Source organism: Somniosus microcephalus, chromosome 11, assembly GCF_052327205.1.
Source record: "Somniosus microcephalus isolate GS21.2 chromosome 11, FLI_Smic_1.0, whole genome shotgun sequence".
NCBI lineage: Eukaryota > Metazoa > Chordata > Chondrichthyes > Squaliformes > Somniosidae > Somniosus > Somniosus microcephalus.
Window position 1 is genome coordinate 193,135,831 of NC_140997.1, and position 21,234 is coordinate 193,157,064.

General features: G+C 41.1%; 1 protein-coding gene across 17 annotated transcripts in view; it reads right to left on the minus strand.

The window, feature by feature from the left end:
• Positions 1-21,234, minus strand: part of slmapa (sarcolemma associated protein a) — a 222,540-nt gene that overhangs the window by 56,901 nt on the left and 144,405 nt on the right. For 7 of the 17 annotated variants that reach the window (XM_086001576.1, XM_086001573.1, XM_086001579.1 and 4 more), the window contains 3 exons: positions 18,210-18,269; positions 7,806-7,907; positions 6,720-6,779 (listed from right to left, as the gene is read on the minus strand). In XM_086001576.1, the coding sequence (XP_085857702.1) occupies positions 6,720-6,779; positions 7,806-7,907; positions 18,210-18,269 (222 nt within the window). The remainder of the gene's footprint in view (positions 1-6,719; positions 6,780-7,805; positions 7,908-18,209; positions 18,270-21,234) is intronic. The other 10 variants (XM_086001588.1, XM_086001577.1, XM_086001583.1 and 7 more) reach the window with 2 other exon arrangements.

Genomic DNA, 21,234 nt, shown 5'->3' on the forward strand with positions numbered 1-21,234 from the left:
CAAGGATGTGTGCTGAGCCCCCTCCTCTACTCCCTCTTCACCCACGACTGTGTGGCTGTTCATGGTTCCAACACCATCATCAAGTTTGCGGATGATACCACGGTAGTAGGCCAGATCACCAACAACGATGAGTCAGCCTACAGGGAGGAGGTCCAGCATCTCGTGAAGTGGTGCGCCGCTAACAACCTGGCCCTTAACATCAAGAAAACCAAAGAAATCATTGTGGACTTCAGGAAGTCTAAAGGCGGAAGTCACACCCCCATCCACATCAATGGGGCTGTGGTGGAAAGGGTGGACAGCTTTAAGTTCCTCGGAGTCCACATCACGGAAGACCTCTCCTGGTCCCTCAATACCTCCTCTCTGGTGAAGGCGGCCCAGCAGCGCCTATATTTCTTAAGGAGGCTGAAGGGATGTAACCTGTCACCCCTGATCCTCTCTAACTTTTACCGCTGCACAATAGAGAGCATCCTGACGAACTGTATCACAGTATGGTATGACAGCTGTAGCTACTATGACCGGAAAGCCCTGCAGCGGGTAGTCAAAACTGCCCAACGCATTACCGGCACCCGGCTACCGACCACAGAGCACATATACCAGAAACGCTGTTTACGGAGGTCACGGTCCATCATCAAAGACGCTACCCACCCCAGCCACAGTCTGTTCGCCCTCCTGCCATCTGGGAGACGCTACAGATGCATTCGCACCCGTACGACCAGATTTAGGAACAGCTTCTTTCCCAGGGCTGTCATCCTACTGAACTCCACAAATAAACTCTAAAGCCTGCACATCTGCCAATGCACTTTATTATGGTTATGTTTATGTTAATGTATTACAAGCCAAATGTATGTTGAATGTTTAAATGTCTTAATCTAAATGTACACTCTCGGGAGCCGCAAGCCTACATTTCGTTGTACTGCACTTGTGCACTAACAATGACAATAAAGTTGATTATGATTATGATCAGGTCACCCCTCAGTCTTCTTTTGCTAGAGAAAAGAGACCCAGCCTGTTCAATCTTTCCTGAAAGGTCTAACCTCTCAATTCTGGTATCATTCTAGTAAATCTTTTTTGCACCTTCTCCAGTGCCTCTATATCCTTTTTATGATATGGAGACCAAAACTGTTCACAGTACTCCAAATGTGGTCTAACCAAAGTTCCATACAAGTTTAACATAACTTCTCTGCTTTTCAATTCTATCCACAGAATCTCAATGTATATGTTTTGCCACTTATAAATCTGAAATACCAGAACAGTGCAAAATTTGGGTATTCACAAAGAAATCTAAAGCGGTTCAATTTGGATCACTTGAGTCCCCAGTTTAGTTTTACCCCACTAATACATACAGCATATATTCTATTGCACAACATGTTAGAGTGCATTCAAACCACATGACATCATCCAAAGACACTTCAGGTTCCACAGTTACGCTGACGACACCCAGTTCTACTTCACCACCACTATTCTCAAACCCTCCACTGTCTTGGATTTGTCAGACTGTTTGTCTGACATCCAGTACTGGATGAGCAGAAATTTCCTCCAATTAAATATTGGGAAGACCAAAGCCACTGTCTTTGGCCCCCACCAGAGTCTGTTCCCTAGACACCGACTCCATCCCTCTCTTGGCCACTGTTGGGAGGCTGAACCAGACCGTTCTCAACCTTGGTGTCCTATTTGATCCCGACATGAGCTTCCGACGACATACCCACTCCATCACCAAAGCAGCCTATTTTCACCTCTAACATCGCCCGACTCCGCCCCTGCCTCAGCTCATCTGCTGCTGAAACCCTCATCCATGCCTTTGTTACCTCTAGACTTGGCTATTCCAATGCTCTCCTGGCCAGTCTCCGATCTTCCACCTTGCATAAACTTGAGCTCATCCAAATCTCAGCTGGCCGTATCCTAACTCGCACCAAGTCCTGTTCACCAATCACCAGTGCTCGCTGACCTACAGTGGCTCCTGGTCCAGTAACACCTGAATTTTAAAATTCTCAGGCTTGTTTTGAAATCCCTCCATGGCCTCACCCCTCCCTATCTCAGTAAGCTCCTTCAGCCCTACAACCCTCCAAGATCTCTGCGCTCCTCCAATTCTGGCCTTTTGTGCATCCCCGACTTTAATCGCGCCACCAGTAGCGGCCATGCCTTCAGCTGCCTAGGCTCAAAGCTCTGGAATTCCCTCCCTAAACCTATCTTTCCTTCTTTAAAAAGCTCCTTAAAACCTACCTAATTAATGGTAATATATCCCAGTTTCCACACAATCAACAATATATTTATTTGCAATTAATTTCAAGAATAGCCTCTATGTTTGATGGCTGAGTGACAGCATTTAAAGGTAAACTCAATAATTTACAACAGGACAAATTTAGTGAAAAGAACACAGTACTGGAAAAGAACAAAAAATAAGAGTTCAGAAAATTGATTCTGCGGAGTAGATAGTTTGTGAAGGTGAAGAAAAAGACAGTACAGTTGCAAAGAGAACATACTTCATAAAAGTAAAGTGAAACAATTTTAACAGTTCGAAACTAAAAGGGATCGGAATGCCAGAGCAAGGGGGCATGATCTTAAAATTAGTGCTAGGTCATTTTGGAGTGAAATTAGGAAGCACTTTTTCCACTCAAAGGGTAATGGAAATCTGGCACTCTCTCCCCCGAAGGCTATGGATGCTGGGTCAACTGAAGTTTTGAAGACTGAGTTTGATAGCTTTTTGTTAGGTAAGAGTATCAAGGAATATGAACAGAGGCACGTTGCACGTTAATGGAGTTGAGGTACAGATCATCCATGAGCAAACTGAATGGCAAAACAGGCTCGAGGGACTGAATAGCCTACCCCTGTCCTACACTTCAGTTAGAAATTTACTTACCACTCTGTCAAATTCATTCATTCAATTAGATTTACGGCAGATTTATACAATTATGGCAGTGCCCATTCCAATAAGCCACTATACATTAAACTCTGGTAATTTTGCAGTGACTATGATAAATGTAATTGTTCAGTGAAGCCATTACACATTGCTCCTACGTAAATAAAGTCATGATGGACATTGATGGTCAAGATACATGGCATTTGGAGGGTGTGGTGGGTTTCAGGAAAGGAGGAAGAAACCAACTTCCATCTTCTATATGCAGCTTGCATTCCAACCTTGTAACAATCTACTTGTATATGTTCTTCTACGTACTATGTAATAGTGTGCATGAGCTTCAATTCTCCAAGCATTTTTTCCATCATGACTTAAAATACCCAAACAATAATCTGTCTTCACTTGTTCTATCAAGGTTTCTTCATGAACAAATATTTAATGATCTATCCTGCTTTTTAATGACTCTTGTCATTTGTAAGCTCATATACTGAAAAATATGCAGTATTAAAAAAAAGTTAGTCCAAGCACAACACAGCATTAGGAAACAAAGCCACACTAAATAAGTGAAGAACCATCAAGTTGAGAGAACTCATCTCAAACTATGGAACACATTGTTGGTGAATATAATACTAGAGAGAGCAGCTATTTAAAAATGTGTACTGGACATTATTCTACTGTACATTTGGTGCCGGTATCATGGTATAATGTTCTTGGCCTCTTTTAAAAGCATCACCTTAAGCGAGGCCAATTCCAAAAGTCGGGTTTGCTTTTGATTTTGCTCCACACTAGGTGCAAAGCCTGCTTCATACTTTAAAAAAAAAGTCAGCTTGCCTTCTGTACCACTAAATCCATACTGGTACAAGGTTTGGTGGAATAATCTGTTCTTTTCAATCAGTAGGATAAACAGCAGCAGTACAAGAGCCTAATAAATTGCAGTCATTGCTTGCTTTTGAATGGATCAACATTCTGTCGTTGCCCTCCAGCATAAGTAGATAGTATAACTGCATACTTCCTGCTTGTAATCCCCACTACACAGATGGTTGTGGCACTGCATTGGCACGTATTAACACAACAGCATTAATGTATCTGATATAGTCAAAACAAAAAAGTACCAAATTAAGATTCAATAAAAGTTGGATTTCATCCAATCCATTATTGATTTTTCAGGGCAATTACTTCAAACTGTAAAAAATGCACTTCCTTCTGGTCCACTTAGATGGTACATAGTTTTTTTTTTTTAAATGGCTCTCTTGCAAATGTTCCAGGCTTCTCAAAATATATGCATGGTTCCTGTTTAATTTGCTGAAATATAACTGGATTTAGGTCTGTAAGTGAAACAATTCATCAAATACTTACCAATTTACCATTTATCACACATAAAACTGTATTTGAAGTAAAGCAATTTGCCTGTTTAAGGTTAAGAGTTTGGTGTAATATTTTGACTGTTTTATTCAAGAGCACTACATGTATGACAACCCATCCCAATACTGGACTGACTTACCAACAATTGTTTTGTTTTACTGTGACAAAAATTAGAAAAATGTTGAATGACAGTTGTCTTCCTTCAGGACATCAGCAATTTTTCTAAGACTCCAGTTTGTTAATGTACTTTGGATACAACGAAGGTGACTCAGCAGTACATAAAACCCTAAGGAAAATCTATCAGATAAACTGTATTTCAAGTACAAATAGGTTTTCCACTTACCAGAATGCTGCAGCCTGCATTTTTTTAAAAAAAATTAACACTTCCCCTAATAAAAATACTTCCCATAACATCTACCAAGACCATCAAAAGTTCAGTTCTCCCTCCGATTGCTTGAACAAAGAAATAAATATGCCACACTGTCACTGGAGGCTTTTTAAAGAAAAGAATTCTAGTGGTTACCACCAATAGGATTGCTTTGTACATGTAATTACAATCGGGACGGCTGTCAGGTGATTTTTAAGCACATCAGAACAAAATCCCACACTGCCCATTGTTAGGAAAGCGATTGCATGGTCCTAACACAGTGTCAGATTGTTATTTTGGGCGTAGCACTTGATGCAAAGCAATCGTTATGCAGTAAACACTGGCAACTCAATCAACAAGTGATGCACCATAAAACATTTAAGCAATACAAAAAGGGGGAAATAAATGTGAGGGAACTGACAGACATTTTATTTAAAAGGAATTGCTGCTGTGAGGCAAAGAGAATAAATGTTGCATATTTCTTTTAATTTCATCAGGTTACATATAGGTGTTCACATCAGTAGTCTGCTTTAATTTCAACCATCTGTCTTTCAATACAAATGGAATCAAGCTATATAATCAATTGTCTTCCACTTTACTCTTTTGCAGTAAGGTTTTTACTGAGCTAGATTATCTAATGCTAATTGACTTTTTAAATGCTGCTATTACTAATGGCTTCTTTAAAAAAAACTTTGCTACACTAAACTACTTCAACGGTGCAGCCTCTGTAATTAAAAGAAACCCGTGTATATTTTAAAAATCTTGAAATCTGAATACAACTGGTACAAACAAGGAGAACTTTTGAATCAGTGCCTCTTCTAGTGCTTGAATCATTGTGCATAATCTTTGTTCCCTATAAATACTGTTAAGCCATAGAATGCCATTGAGAACATAATTTTAATATTAATATTTGAAAGTTAATTTATATGTACAGTGCTAGCAAAAGTAAACTTGTAGACATATTTAAATATAACAAGATGTCATGAAAAGTCAATTAGTTGTAGAATTAACATGCATTGTTTAAGAAAGTTATATGAGGAAATGGTTAAACAAATAAACGGCACTGTATAAGTCCATATATAGTCAGAAGGCAAGCAGGCTTCTGTTACTGGTTAGGCTTTAACTGCTCAGACTATGTCACAGTTGGCATCCCTTTAATCTCCAGTGGATAGTAATAAACTTCATTGTACTTCAGCAGAGAAGCTATGACAACATTAGTCTGTTTGTTTGTGCTACAAAGGCTGTTTAATTTTGAGAAAGTGACTCCAGGACCTGTCAAATGCAACAAAATTGTCTTTAAAATCACTCAGCTGCATTCCAATGGGGGAAAATGTTTCATCCTCTGATGTCCTGCTCTATAACGTCGTCAAGTGTTTTACAAAATATTAGCAGATAAACACATATCAGAAGATTATAAATGACCCTTTTGAACACAAAAAATTAATGCTGAATGACCCGCCCCTGAACAGAAAATAAAATGGTGCCCAATGGTGCAGTAAATCGGTTCTGTCACAGAACATGACAAGCCAAGTTCCCATCCTGAACACTAGATGTCACTTGGAGAGTCTGCACTAGTACTAAAAGCAGACAAAGTTGCAGGGGCAGAACAATCTGAACACCAACTGACTTGTGTCATTTGTGCACACAGTTGCTATTTGGAAGTTTGAAAGTAGCACGAGAAGGATTTTGGATCAATTTACCTGTGCATCCAAAAATGTGCAGAATGGTGTAAGGATAAGAATAATGTGAAAACCTCCTAAAACACTCCATTACACTTATATCCATGTTCTGTATTCGTTTTAGAGATAACACGTCAACAAAATTTAATTAGTCACATCAAAATCCTCATTTTTAATACGAATAAAGCTTCGTCATTGAAGTTTAAAAACTTTGCTGTGTGAACATTGGTAATTAAGATTACTTATTATAGAAATGGTAAAGGCTAAATCGAGAGGAAACAGAATAAAATTATGTTCAATTAAAAGAAATGTAAGCAAAGATTTACTAAATGATAACCACAAAAGTATTCAAAACGAAAAGCTTTTTCTGGAATAAAAAAAAAACTACATAGCTGTACTTGCTACTTAACACTGCAATAAAAAAGAAGATATGAAAAATGAAAAACAAAAACCTTACCTTTTAATAATGAAACTTTAGTTAAAGATTCATTCAGTTCCTGTTCATCCATTTGGCAATCTGTTTTTAGGTTTAAAAACATGAGTTTAAACTTACGCAGCAATAGCAGTGGTACATAATTTCTTACAGTAACAGCAGAACCTCCTGATAGAAAACAGCAAAACCACCTGTAATTGAATAGGTGGTGAAGATATAGGATAATATTAATATCTCTTCAACGACCCCCCCCCACCCCCCAAAAAAAACTGCTGCATAGCAACAAACTTTAAGCAGCTCTAAAGGTTCTGAAAGTTATATCCTGTTAGTTTGCCAAATATGTTTTCAAGAATTAAGTATGTAATACTGATTTGTCACAGTTTTTCCTGAGTTATTTAGAGTTTTGTTTTTAACGGATTTAAGATCAAAAGTAGAGGGAATTTTGTTTGATAAAACAAAAATTTGTTAGAACTTGAATAGTTTTAGTTCTCATTTAATATTGGAAACATTTTAATATTGACTATATGCATTAAGCAATGCCATTTTACACGACAAAGTGAATATTTTCCAAAATTTTGAAGGAAACAAAAAAGGGTTCGAGGTTCAAGTACTGTAGTTGATAAGGAGAAACTTTCTGTAACAGAAAAGGACAACTGTCAAACCGTATCAACAATTCAAATAAACAGAAGTTTAAAGCAGGTGGAAATGAAATGAAAAAAAACAAGCATTGTCCAAATTTAACAATGTTGGCTCATGACATATTTTGAAAGTTACATGAGGCACAAAACACTACAATTCCACTGAAGTGATAAAGCAACACAGCCAAACTTCAGCAGCAATGACATCAGGGTATTTTTCATTTCAATTCAAACTTTGGTGCACAAACCAGTTTGCATGCTTGTATAAAAGAACCAATATAAGGTGGCTTTCTCATTATAGGGTTACCTAAACCAGTTCACTAGAATTTTACAAGAATTGATTAGAATATTATACAAGGTAATTAAAGAAGTGTATTTTGCAAATTTAATTTAAGATAATTTAAAAAAAAATTTAGCAGCCTTTTTGTAAAATATACCTCTATATTTTCATTCAATAATCATACAAAACTACCTGTAGTGTCGTCGCTGCTCCGATCCTTACTTGGGCTGAGTGTGTCGGACATATCAGATTCCTTTGCTTCCAGTTGATTTTCTGAGTAGACAGAAGAGTCCACTATAAACAGAGGGTAGCACACTAAACTTCAACCCAGAAAGCCAAGTCATTTGTTTTTCTTTACAAATTGATAAATCGGTAGCTAAACCGAATATACACAATTAAAACTGAACCTTTTGTAAGATTATTGGAACAAAAGCTATAATTTCAAATTAAAACAACTGCCTTTAAAAAAATACACATGGGCACTCCCAAATCGTCTCAAAAAGTTGGCAGCTTCTCTTGTATTCCACAAATGGTCACATAACCAAGCTGAAGCTTCAACTAAGCGCACAGCTGCCTGGCTAAAATAGTCAGTGCTTTTGTTTGGGGAGATAAGGTCGTTTCCTTGCCAATTGGCTGATGCTGCAGAACTAGTTGTTCTTACCATCATTTTGATAAATGACCATAAAAGACAGAGAATGCTCAGTTTAAAGTGCTTCATCATTTCTTGAGTGTCTTCATAACTTCAAATTAGATATTAAATTAATTTACTAAAATTCTTTGCATGACTTTTCATAAACATCGAACTGCTTTTTGTAAGTCAGAATTTACCATTTATTAGGACTAACAATAACTCCAGTGAATGCCAAGCTTCCTGGGCTGACTTTTTGTTGTTCATATTTCAGCACATGGCATTTATTATATGAATAAAAAGCTATTCAGGTAACAGGAGTAACTTTATAACAAAAGCATTTTTAAAAGAGGGGTTTAATACTTGACTTCAACTCCTTTCATCCTATTCTACATATTTTTCCTCAATCTCTCATTACATTAGTTCTGAATGTACTATATTTTGACCTTTCTTACGGTGGTAGACTAAACATAACCCTTTCCCCGAGCCTCTAAATCTTGCTGTCCACTTTGGAAACTGGGCTCTTAATGACTGCCAATTGCTGCTTTATTATCAAAAACGGATCTTATCACATGATTAAAGCATCCAAGTCAATCATTTGATTTTTTTAAAACAAAGCCATAGCAACAGACATTCTGGCATTGAGATAACTCAGGAGTGACTTAGTGGATCGGAAGTCACCGAATGAGTACATGACTACACAAAATTAAGTTTTTACATGCAATAGTTTTCTTGTCTAGTTCACAGAATAAACTCCCAGCTAATATATAAATGGTGAATGTATTTGTATTGTATGGTGGTATGAGGACATGAAGCAAGAACTGTGGGTTTCAGTGTAAGTCACAGCTCAGAATTCTCTACACTTTATTTCTGACTTTGGTTGCACAAACCAGAGCAAGCATAAAGGTGGAGACTCTTTTCTACAGGGAAGGAGATGAATGAAAGGACAAGTAATTTTTTTGAATTTATTCTTGGGATGTTAGCATTGCTGGCAAGGCCAGCATTTACTGCCCATCTCCAATTGCCCTCGAGAAGGTAGTGGCGAGCCACTTTCTTGCGGTGAAGTTACTCCCACAGCGCTGTCAGGGAGGGAGTTCCAGGGTTTTGACCCAGCGACAGTGAAGGAACAGCGATATATTTCCAAGGTGGTGTTCCCACGCTCCTGCTGTCCTTGTCCTTCTAGGTGGTAGAGGTCGCTGGTTTGAAGGTGCTGTTGAAGAAGCCTTGGCAAGTTGCTGCAGTGCATCTTGTAGATGGTACACACTGCAGACACGGTGCGCCCGTGGTGGAGGGAGTGAATGTTTATGCTGGTGAATGGGGTGCCAATCAAGCGGGTTGTTTTTTCCCTGGATGGTGGCGAGCTTCTTGAATGTTGTTGGAGCTGCACTCATCCAGGCAAGTGCAAAGTATTCCATCACACTCCAGACTTGTGCCTTGTAGGTGGTGGAAAGGCTTTGGGGAGTCAGAAGATGAGTCACTTGCTGCAGAATACCCAGCCTCTGACCTGCTCTTGTAGCCACAGTATGTGTGTGGCTGGTCCAGTTAAGTTTCTGGACAATGGCGACAAATATGGTAGACAAGTCACCCTGGCACTGAGTAGCTCTGCCCAAGGCCTAAGAATCAACTACCCTGCTTCATTTTCTCCAGGGTATGGTTCGTGGCATTGGCTGGAACAAATGAGTAATAACGAGGAGGAAAAACACTGTCTCCTTAATTCCGGTGAAATTCCAAAATCCATTTTAGCAGTATTTTCAATAAGAGTAAAGGATCTCCATATTACATGCTACAGGAGGTATAAAAACAGCACAAAGCACATGGGCCTTTCTTAACAAAAATAAGTTTTTTTTAGCACTGCTATAGAAACCACAGGCGTGAAGGTGGCTACTTATTATGGAACACCAGGTTCCAGTCTCACAATGAGACCGTTTACTTGGGCTTGATGTGTTAAGCCACATGCATACAATAAGAAATCATCGTCAAAGATCATCCATAAGATGGTTAAAAGATCAAGCTTTCATGTAATCTGTTGAGCAATCTGAACTCAAACTCCCAGTCCTATAGATCATAAACAATTGAAGAATCATCCAAAGCCTTTACTCCCAATTCAAAATGAGCAAACATCTCCAAACTCCCTTTCCTCTCCAAGTCCTGAACATGTTGTTTACTCCCAAATCCATGCTGATGTCTCCCACAACTCCTGAATATCTCCAATCAGGTTTCCACCCCTGCCACAAAACTGATGCGGCCCAAATCAGTCACAAACAACATTCTCTGTGATTGTGGTGTATTATCCCTCCTCAACATTACCAATTCTCTTGTTGCTGGCCTCCTAAACTTAACCCTGTATAAACTATAGCTTGTCCACAACTCCACCACCATCATCCTAAGGCTAGCTCACCTATTACCTCTGCCCTCGCCAACCTCCATTGGCTCCCCATCCCCCAATGTATCCAACTCAAAAGCTTTGTCCTTATTTACAAGATCCTGCACTACCTCTCTCCTCCTGACCTCTGCAACGTCAATCCCTGTGTGCCAGCACAAGCCCTACTCTCTCCACTCTTCCTTCGCCTCACCTTGCACTTTGGAACACTTCCTCTAAACCGTTCGGCCTGGCTAAATCCCTCTCCCTCTTCACAAGGTGCCATAAAATGGACCTCCAACCATGATTTCAATGACCTCCCCAACCCCATATCCCACCACTTCTTGGTGCACATTTTCACCTCGATGAAATGCTTTTCAATTTTTTTTTTTTTTTTTTACATTGAAGACATTGGCCCAGAAATTCGGGTCAGGGGCTTCCCGTGGGTGTAAGCCCCCGACCTGCACTTACCTTGCGCGCCGGCCGTTTAGCTGTAGGGCCCCGTGGAATTCCGATCCGGGGCCTGGTCCAGCTGCCGGCGCACAGTGCTTGCATATCCCAGGGCGCAGTTAGTTCGATGCGTCCCCTGGGATCACGTGGGCCATGGGGAGCCAATCAGAGCAGGGAATGCTCCATTCATAAGTCTTGAGAGGAAGTGCTGTCAAGACTTATAAATACTACGGCCCCAAAATTGCACTAAACCTTCAAATAAATTAAAACAAAACATCACATTTTTAAAATAAACTATAAATTACATGATATACAGGAAACTTTTATCCGGCACTGACGGGACCGACGTGATGCCGGTTCATCAAAAATTCTGGATAACCGAAAGCTATAGTAAAAGATACGGAGCTCTCAGCTCCGTATCTAGCAACAAACCCTGTTGCCAGGTTCAGAACAATGGCCACAAGTTCCAAGCGTCTCTGTAGCTTAGCAACAGCTGCAGCCACACCCTTGCACAGCAACAGATTGAGGAAGGCAAGTAATAAAACTTACCTGAACCTACTCCTGAATTTTGCCGGTTAACCGAGATTTCCGGTTATTTAGGTGCCGGTAAATCGAAAGTTTCCTGTAACTATTTTAAACAATAATTGAAATTTTTGAAAAAAATAATTTTATATTCTAACGGGGCTAAAAATAAACTTACCTTGCTTTAAAGTATTTAAAAATAATAAACCTGTGGAAAAAAGGTTTTAATTTTAATTAATTCACCAATTACCTTGTAAAAAGGCCTTACGCCTGCTTTTTAAATGTGTAAATTCTGCAGGCTTACCCTCCCGGGAAAACCTGTAAAAAAAACCTAAGTTTGATGCGCACGTGCAGCCTCCCCTGCGTACGCGTTCGACCTCTGAACCTCTTCGTTCAGAGGAACGGAAGTGCCGGTTTCCCGCGCATGCGCAGTGCATGCAGGAAACCGGCACTTCCATCGGGCCCACGGGCGAGTACCCCGTGCGTACTCACCCGTGGAGACCCGAATTTCTGGGCCATTATTATATAAATGTAAGCTGCTGTAGATGTAGAAGCCACACGTCAGACACAGTGGATTTAAAAAATAAACGGAACAAATTACTTCATAGATAGACACTGCACACGATTCCATAAATAGACACTGCATTAGCATCTAATGTCACTTTTGCTGTTATTAGGGTATATGATCCTGGTATCTTGCAAACAAACATTTCAACAATTCAGGCGTGCAGTTTTTTGCTTTCACTGATCTCCAAACTATCCATTCAAGTGTATGAGTACAAGCAGTCCCAAAGTGGCAGCCATAGTAATTCCTAAAATGCTTCCCAAGTTTGTCAGTGTAATTTATAGCAATATTACAAGCCGTGATCGGAGTAGTGATACGATCATTCAGCATTTTTAACTGTCAATTGTTCTCATATTATCCTAAAAAGGAAAGGAAGTAAAAGTGAATCATTCATCACAATAATCTCAGTATATTTAAATTTAAGCCAGAAAGAGTACTGGTAATCTGCATTATTTCACACAACCACATTTTCAAACAAGGGCCAGAAACATACAGTTAGTCTGCAATTTTAACAAATTCTGCAGAAACGAAATATGTAAATGATAAATAAAAGTCAGCATGGATTAGTTAAAGACAATTCATGCTTGACTAAAGTGATTGAGTTCTTTGATGAAGTAATGGAAATGGTTGAGGAGGGTAGTGTGGTTGATGTTGTGTATATCAAATCAAATCAACTTTTATTGATATCGTTAGTGCACAAGTGCAGTACAACGAAATGTAGGCTTGCGGCTCCCGAGAGTGTACATTTAGATTAAGACATTTAAACATTCAACATACATTTGGCTTGTAATACATTAACATAAACATAACCATAATAAAGTGCATTGGCAGATGTGCAGGCTTTAGAGTTTATTTGTGGAGTTCAGTAGGATGACAGCCCTGGGAAAGAAGCTGTTCCTAAATCTGGTCGTACGGGTGCGAATGCATCTGTAGCGTCTCCCAGATGGCAGGAGGGCGAACAGACTGTGGCTGGGGTGGGTAGGGTCTTTGATGATGGTCCGTGACCTCCGTAAACAGCGTTTCTGGTATATGTGCTCTGTGGTCGGTAGCCGGGTGCCGGTAATGCGTTGGGCAGTTTTGACTACCCGCTGCAGGGCTTTCCGGTCATAGTAGCTACAGCTGCCATACCATACTGTGATACAGTTTGTCAGGATGCTCTCTATTGTGCAGCGGTAAAAGTTAGAGAGGATCAGGGGTGACAGGTTACATCCCTTCAGCCTCCTTAGGAAATATAGGCGCTGCTGGGCCTTCACCAGAGAGGAGGTATTGAGGGACCAGGAGAGGTCTTCCGTGATGTGGACTCTGAGGAACTTAAAGCTGTCCACCCTTTCCACCACAGCCCCATTGATGTGGATGGGGGTGTGACTTCCGCCTTTAGACTTCCTGAAGTCCACAATGATTTCTTTGGTTTTCTTGATGTTAAGGGCCAGGTTGTTATCGGCGCACCACTTCACGAGATGGCTTTCAAAAGACATATGACAAGGTACCACATAATAGACTTGTAAGCAAAATTAAAGGGACAGTAGCTGCGTGGATACGGAATTGGCTACAGGGACAGAAAGCAAAGAGTAGCGGTGAATGGATGTTTTTCAGACTGGAGGGATGTATGTAGTGGTGTTCCCCAGGGTCGGTATTAGGACCACTGCTCTTTTTGGTATATACTAATGACCTGAACTTGGGTATCATTTCAAAGTGTGCAGATGATACAAAACTCAAATGTAGTAAACAATGAGGAAGATAGTAACAGGCTTCAGGAGGACATAGACTGATTGGTGAAATGGGCAGACACATGGCAGATGAAATTTAACGCAGAGAAGTATGAAGTGATGCATTTTGGTAGGAAGAATGAGGAGAGGCAATATAAATGAAATGGTATAATTTTAAAGAGGGTGCAGGAACAGAGACACCTCAGGGTGTGTGTGTACACAAATCTTTGAAGGTGACAGGGCAAGTTGAGAAAGCTGTTTAAAAATAGCTTATGGGATCCTTGGCTTTATTAATAGAGGAATACATTACAAAAGCAAGGAAGTTATGCTAAACCTTTATAAAACACTGGTTGGGCCCCAGCTGGAGTATTGTGTTCAACACTTTATGAAGGATGTCAAGACCTTAGAGAGGGTGAAGAAGAGATTTACTGGAATGGTACCAGGGATAAGGGACTTCAGTTATGTGGAGAGACTGGGGTTGTGCTCCTCAGAGCAGAGAAGGTTCAGGGCAGTGTCCTAGGCCCAACCATCTTCAGCTGCTTCATTAATGACCTTCCCTCCATCATAAGGTCAGAAGTGGGGATGTTCGTTGATGATTGCAGTGTTCAGTGCCATTCGCAACTCCTCAGATAATGAAGCAGTCCATGCCCGCATGCAGCAACACCTGATGACATTCAGGCTTGGGCTGATAAATGGCAAGTAATATCCATGCCACACGAGTGCCAAGCAATGACTATCTCCAACAAGCGAGAGTCTAACCGCCTCCCCATGACATTCAATAGCATTGCCATCGCCGAATCCCACACCATCAACATCCTAGGGGGGGGGGGGGGGGGCGGTCACCATTGACCAGAAACTTAACTGGACTAGCCACATAAATACTGTGGCAACAAGAGCAGGCCAGAGGCTGGGTATTCTGCAGTGAGTGTCTCAACTCCTGACTCCCCAAAGCCTTTCCACCATCTACAAGGCACAAGTCAGGAGTGTGATGGAATATTCTACACTTGCCTGGATGAGTGCAGCTCCAACAACACTCAAGAAGCTCGACACCATCCAGGGCAAAGCAGCCCACTTGACTGGCAACCCATCCACCCCCTTCAACATTCACTCCCTCCACCACCGGCGCACCGTGGCTAGTGTCTACCATCTATAAGATGCACTGCAGCAACTCGCCAAGGCTTGTTCGGCAGCACCTCCCAAACCTGCAACCTCTACCACCTAGAAGGACAAGGGCAGCAAGCGCATGGGAACACCATCACCTGCAAGTTCCCCTCCAAGTTACACACCATCCTGACTTGGAAATATATTGCCGTTCCTTCATCGTCGCTGGGTCAAAATCCTGGAACTCCCTCCCTAACAGCACTGTGGGAGTACCTTCACCACATGGGCTGCAGCAGTTCAAGAAGGCGGCTCACCACCACCTTCTCAAGGGCAATTAGGGATGGGCAATAAATGCTGGTATTGCCAACAATGCCCACATCCTGGAACGAATATAAAAAAGACAAGAGGACACAGATTTAAGGCGATAAGCAAAAGAACCAGAGGTGAGAGGAGGACAGTTTTTACACAGCGATTTGTTGTGATCTGGAATGCACTGCCTGAAAGGGTGGTGGAAGGTAATTCAATAGTAACTTTCACAAGGGAATTGCATAAATACTTGAAGGGAAAAAAATTGCAGGGATATCAGGAAAGCACAGGGGAGTAGGACTAACTGGATGGCTGTGTCAAAGAGCCGGCACAAGCACGATGGGTTGAATGTCCTCCTTCTGTGTTGTATCATTCCAAGATTCTATATGATTATATAGATTACAAAGACAAAGAAGAGATTTCATAGATTTCCCTAATTCTATTTGCATTTATAGTTCAACTACAAATAATTCTCTAATACTTGATATTTATATACAATGCTTAATGGACTGCAGGGGAAAGATAATCGTGATTTTATCCCTGAACATAATTAGTACATTTTATTTGACACAATGACGATTTCCCTAAAACATTTCCTCAATCATTACTTTCATATCTTTTAAAAGAGAATTCCAATTTTAATTTTTTGCAGCAACTCTTCAAATTTTTATGTGCTATGTACCAATTCCTGAAATTCTGCAATACAAATATTGATCCCGGAACCATTGGTAGTGTTAAGTGGTTCTGAACACAGGATACAAATCATCACAGAAGATATGAAAATCTAGAATTCTGCATTTCATTACACGGTTCTTAGCATATCTCAACCCAAACGTTGAACTCCAGTCAAGGTAAATAGTCAAGTTAAAAATTGTTTACTGGGTGTAAGTTATAAAGCCGTTCGGGGGTTAGGGGAGTTGGCGGGAGAATGTGGAGGAGTTTAAACGAACTTGTATTAATTTAGCCCATTATATGTAAAATTCTAACATTTCTGAAAAAAGATCTAACTGGCAAACATTCGTGACTCTCATGTGAATTTCAAAAATGTAAATATACACACAATTACATTTTTCTCTCATCCTGTTACGGTCTAGTGCTTATATTGACCTTTGATAGGATGGTCCCCTGACAATGCAAACTAATGTACTGGTTTTCATAACTTGCAATAACAATGTTCCCCTGCACTTTTAGAGTGCTGTGTCAAAAAGTGCCATCAACATCGCCCACCAGCCCTGGCACAAACATCAATCCCCCAAAGCAACATGAAAAAACCCTGAACCGTTGAGCAAAGAATTTTTATCTTAACAGCTTAAACTAGCTGCATCACATCAAGTGCTATTGGGCCTCACTCCCTTCTGCCAAAACCACCCACCATGCCATGATTATCCTGCAGAGCAAAGATAACGCCCCGGCTTTTTTCTCCACTACCAACCATCTCTTAAAATATCTCTGCCTTGCCCCACCCCCCAGCTTCAACTACATGCTTGGAGCTCGTGGACTTCTTTGTCACTATGATTTAGGCCATCTGTTCAGCTGCTCTCCCCTTCCCTACCAAGTCAAACCTCCTCCCAGGCTCACCCCTGCCCTAGCCATGACCCCACGTCTTTCCCTGGTTTCTTCCATATCTCCCCTCATGCACTCTGAGGATATCTTATCCCCTTGACCCCATTCCCACTAAATTGTTGACTGTCTAGCTTCCCTTCCTGGCCCCAATGCTAGCTGACATTGTAAGTGGTTCCCTTTCCTCAGGTACTCTCTCCCTCCCTTTCAAAACTGCCATCATCACACGCTCATTAAAAAACTCACCCTCGATCCTACTGTCCTTGAAAACTAGTGCTTCACCTCCAAGACATGTTGAAAGTGTTGCCTCCTCCCAAATCCATGCTCACCTTTCCAACTCCATGCTTGAATCCCATCAAATTTGCGTCCCTGCCACAAAACTGAAACAGTCCTAACCAAAGTCACAAACTGAAACAGTCCTAACCAAAGTCACAAACTGAAACAGTCCTAACCAGTCACAAATGACCTCCTCTGTGTCTGTGACCATGATGCATTATTCTTCCTTGACCTCTCTGTAGACCATATGGTCGATCACACCATTCTCCTCTAACACCTTGCCTCCTTTATCCAGCTCAGTGGGATTGCCCTCATTTGGTTCTACTCTGACCCATCCAACTGTAGCCAGAACATTTCCAGCAATAGTTTATCTTCCACTGAGCAGACTGCACTTTAACTACTGTGAAAATTCCAGTCTCCGACAAACGAGAGACACATTCAAGTGCTAGAAGAAGTGCAGAGAAAAAGCACAAGGCTGATCCCTAATGTTAAAGGTCCGAGTTATGAGGTCCGAGTTATGAGGAATGATTGGAGAAATTTGGGGTTTTCAGCCTTGAAAGGAAGTGTCTGCGATGTGATCTTATTGAAGTATAAGACGTCGAGGGAATAGAAATGGTAATTCCAGAATACTACTTTTGCAATTTTAATTTAAAGTAAGACAAGGGGATATAGGTTCAAACTAGAAAAAGGTAAACTTAGGAATGATGTCAGCAAAGCCATTTTCACACAAAACAGTGATCGACGTACAAACAAACTTTCTGGATGATTGATGGAGGCAAATACCTGGAATATTTTAAGAAACAATTAGATGATGAAATGGGGGGAACTTTAGGATCTTTCTGGATAGATGAATTAACAGGAGTTTAATTGTCTTTCTCATCCACAACTATCTTGTGATTTACTGTCTGATGTGCTATATTTGTAATGAATGCAAAATAACTGATTTTAAAAATTATTGCTACCAATTTCTGTGAAATTCACATTCTCATTAAAATTAAGAAAAAACTCAAACCACAAAACAAAATTACAAAGAAAAAAATTTAGCTATGTCAGTAACTTACAACAGCCGTCTTGATTGCCCTGTCATAGTTGAAACACATGAAATATATTGAACATTACAAACCTTTCAATAGCTTAGCTTCTTCCGTGACTTTGGTATGGTGGTCTTCTGCTATAAGGGTGGCTGTTAAAAAAATCAATATTATACAAGGCTTAAAAGGGGCAACACAAGAATGCATTTATACAATGACGCACTGGACCAGAAGCACATGTTTCGCTCGATTATACAGAAGGTACATTTTGTGACCTCATTCAGGTGCTTTTTTTCCTTTCAGCAAAGGAAAATCTGCTTAAAATTGCCACTAGAAAGGTCTTGCAACAAGTGACCTCTCATTTGAGGAATAGTATGTAGTGCATATCGAGTGGAAATGAACTACATCGAAAGGAAACTGAAGGTTTGTTACAGATACCCGATTACTATATAAACCACGATCAAAATTAGCAGATTAAATCTCCCAATTAACAATCAAAATCTTGCCAGAATCATTGAAATTGCAGCACAGAAGGAGGCCAATCATGTAAGCCTGTGCAAGTGCTAGCTCTTTAATTGGAGCCATCAATTCTAGTTCCATTTCCACACCCTTTCCCCATATCCTTTTATATATTCCATTTTTAAATACTAATCCAATTCTCTTTCAAATGATATTAAAGTCTCACCTCAGTAGTCACTTTTGATGAAGCATTCCATATTCTAATAACCGCTAAAAAAAAATCTTGTAAATTTCCCCTTTGTTCTAAGTCTATGTCCACCATTATGGATTCAATGAATATGGAAACAATTACTATTTACCCTCTCAAAAATTTGAATAATTTTATAAACCTCTATGAAATCCCCACTTAAGCTTCTTTTTTCCACTGAAAATGCACCAAATTTCAGCACCTTTCTTGACAATCACAACCTCTCATTTCTGGTACAATTTTAATGAATTTTCACTGTATATTTTCCATTGTAGTAATATGCTTCCTGTAATGCATTGCCTGGAAATGCACATAATAGTCCAACAGTGGTCAAACCAATCTCTTTTGCTGCTTTTCATGCAATGCTCTGTGACAAAAAAGAACCATTTTGTTTAGTCTTGGATTCATAGCTGTCCCTTTAATTCAGTCACAAGACAGAGTTTGAAAACCAGCTGCAGTCAATCATGTTTCCAGTCTAACTATATACAGTAAACTCTTGTTTAAACGGCACTTAATCATCCGGAATACTTTAATAACCGGCAAAATAGATAACCGGTAATCTTGCCGAACCCATCCAGCACTCGTTTTGCTGAGTCAGAGTCTCCCGTGGTGGCCGAGTTAGTCAGTGGTTTTTATTTTTGTTTGTGTTAAAAATGGCCTACCTCTCTGTTATCCAGAATTTTTCATCAACCGGCACCATCCTGGTCCTGTAGATGCCGGATAAGAAAGAGTTTACTGTACATATAATGCAAAGTTTAGTTGGTTGTCTCCAAGGTTTGAGGGAGAAACCAGGTAACATTTAAATACACACATGCTGTGTGAGTTGCTCAGTTATGTGTACGAATAGCAGTCACTTATCAATCTGGCAGAGAAAGACAGGTCAGACTACTGAAAGACTGCACGAAGAAAAGAATATGCATTTACAAAGATTAATTACATAGAACTTACAGCACAGAAACAGGCCATTCGGCTCAACTGGTCTATGCCGGGTGACGTAATAAAACTCACTACGCACTTGGTTTGAGCATAAAGCAAGGCTTTAATCAACTTGTTTCAGAACATGGAGGTCTAATTGTACTTCACTAGTTCCTCGTCTTACAAAATATCCCTGGGAAGGTGGGCCCACGCCCGAGTATTTATACTCCTTGGACGGCGCCACCAGCTGGCCGTCCAGTGTTATTTCACGAGTAGTTTCTTGATGAATGATGAGATTTATAACATTCTTCCTGCCTAAAAGATTTGGAAGTCCAACAACTTCCTCTTAGCGGATTAGGCGGACCACGAATAGCCGCAGTCTTTTAGATTTTTGTTTATGGCTAGAAGGCACGTCTCCCCGGACTGTGTCTTGGTCCCTGGGCCGCTTGATCCGTACCGGTGGATCGACAGGGCCCGTGTTGCACTGATCGACCCGAGGGAGGCTGGGGAGATTGTGACTCCGGGTGCGGGTCCCCACAGGTGCAGAACTGGCTTCATCCTGTTGGATAGCCGGAGATTGACCGGCGTCCTGGTCTCGGGTGGCCATCCCACGGGGAGCGCTCGGCTCCCCGAGTGGATCCGGTGGGGCAACTGGCAGATCTCTCGATGTCCCAGGTAGGGCATCATCGCCATGGGTCCCTCTATCGGTTGGGTCCTTGGAACCGGCCGGACAGGGAGCCAGGTCCTGGAGCGAAACGGTGGACTCCCGGCCACGGGGTTACGTGGGGTTGACGTCAGTGAGTTCTATCTCGTCGATGAGAGGATAATTTTTAGATGATCGACGAATCTTCGGAACAGCACGGGGCCGGGAGCTGCCAACCATGATGGTAGAGACGTCCCATTGGTGGAACGACGCTGGGAGCTGAAGAATCGCTCGCGAGGTGTGACATTGGTAGACGTAGAAAGGAGAGACCTGATGGAATGCAACACGTCAGGGAGCATAGTTTCCCACTGCTGGTCCGGTAAGTTGCGTGACCTCAGCGCAAGACGAACAGCGTTCCAAATGATAGCGTTGTATCTCTCAACCTGTCCATTACCGATGGGATGGTACGGTGTCGTTTTACTTGTGGCGATTCCCCGTTGGGAAAGATAACTTTTGAGTTCGCTTGACATGAAGGGGGGACCCTGATCAGAGTGGATGAAATTGGCCGTACCGCAAAGGGAAAAGACTTGATCAAGGCATTTGATCACTGTGGAAGTAAGCATATTGGGACAGGGGAAAGCGTGAATATTCGTCCACCAGTCAGTAAGTAGGTGTTTCACGTTGAGGAAGGCAATGGCCCTTTAAAGTCAATGCTGAGTCGCTGCATAGTGTGTATGAGCGAGCCATCCGATGGACGGAAGAATTGCGGTTTTAATTCCGCACAAATTCTACAGGAGGAGCACGTTCTTTTCACATCTTCCATAGAAAATGGGAGATTTTTAGATCGCACAAA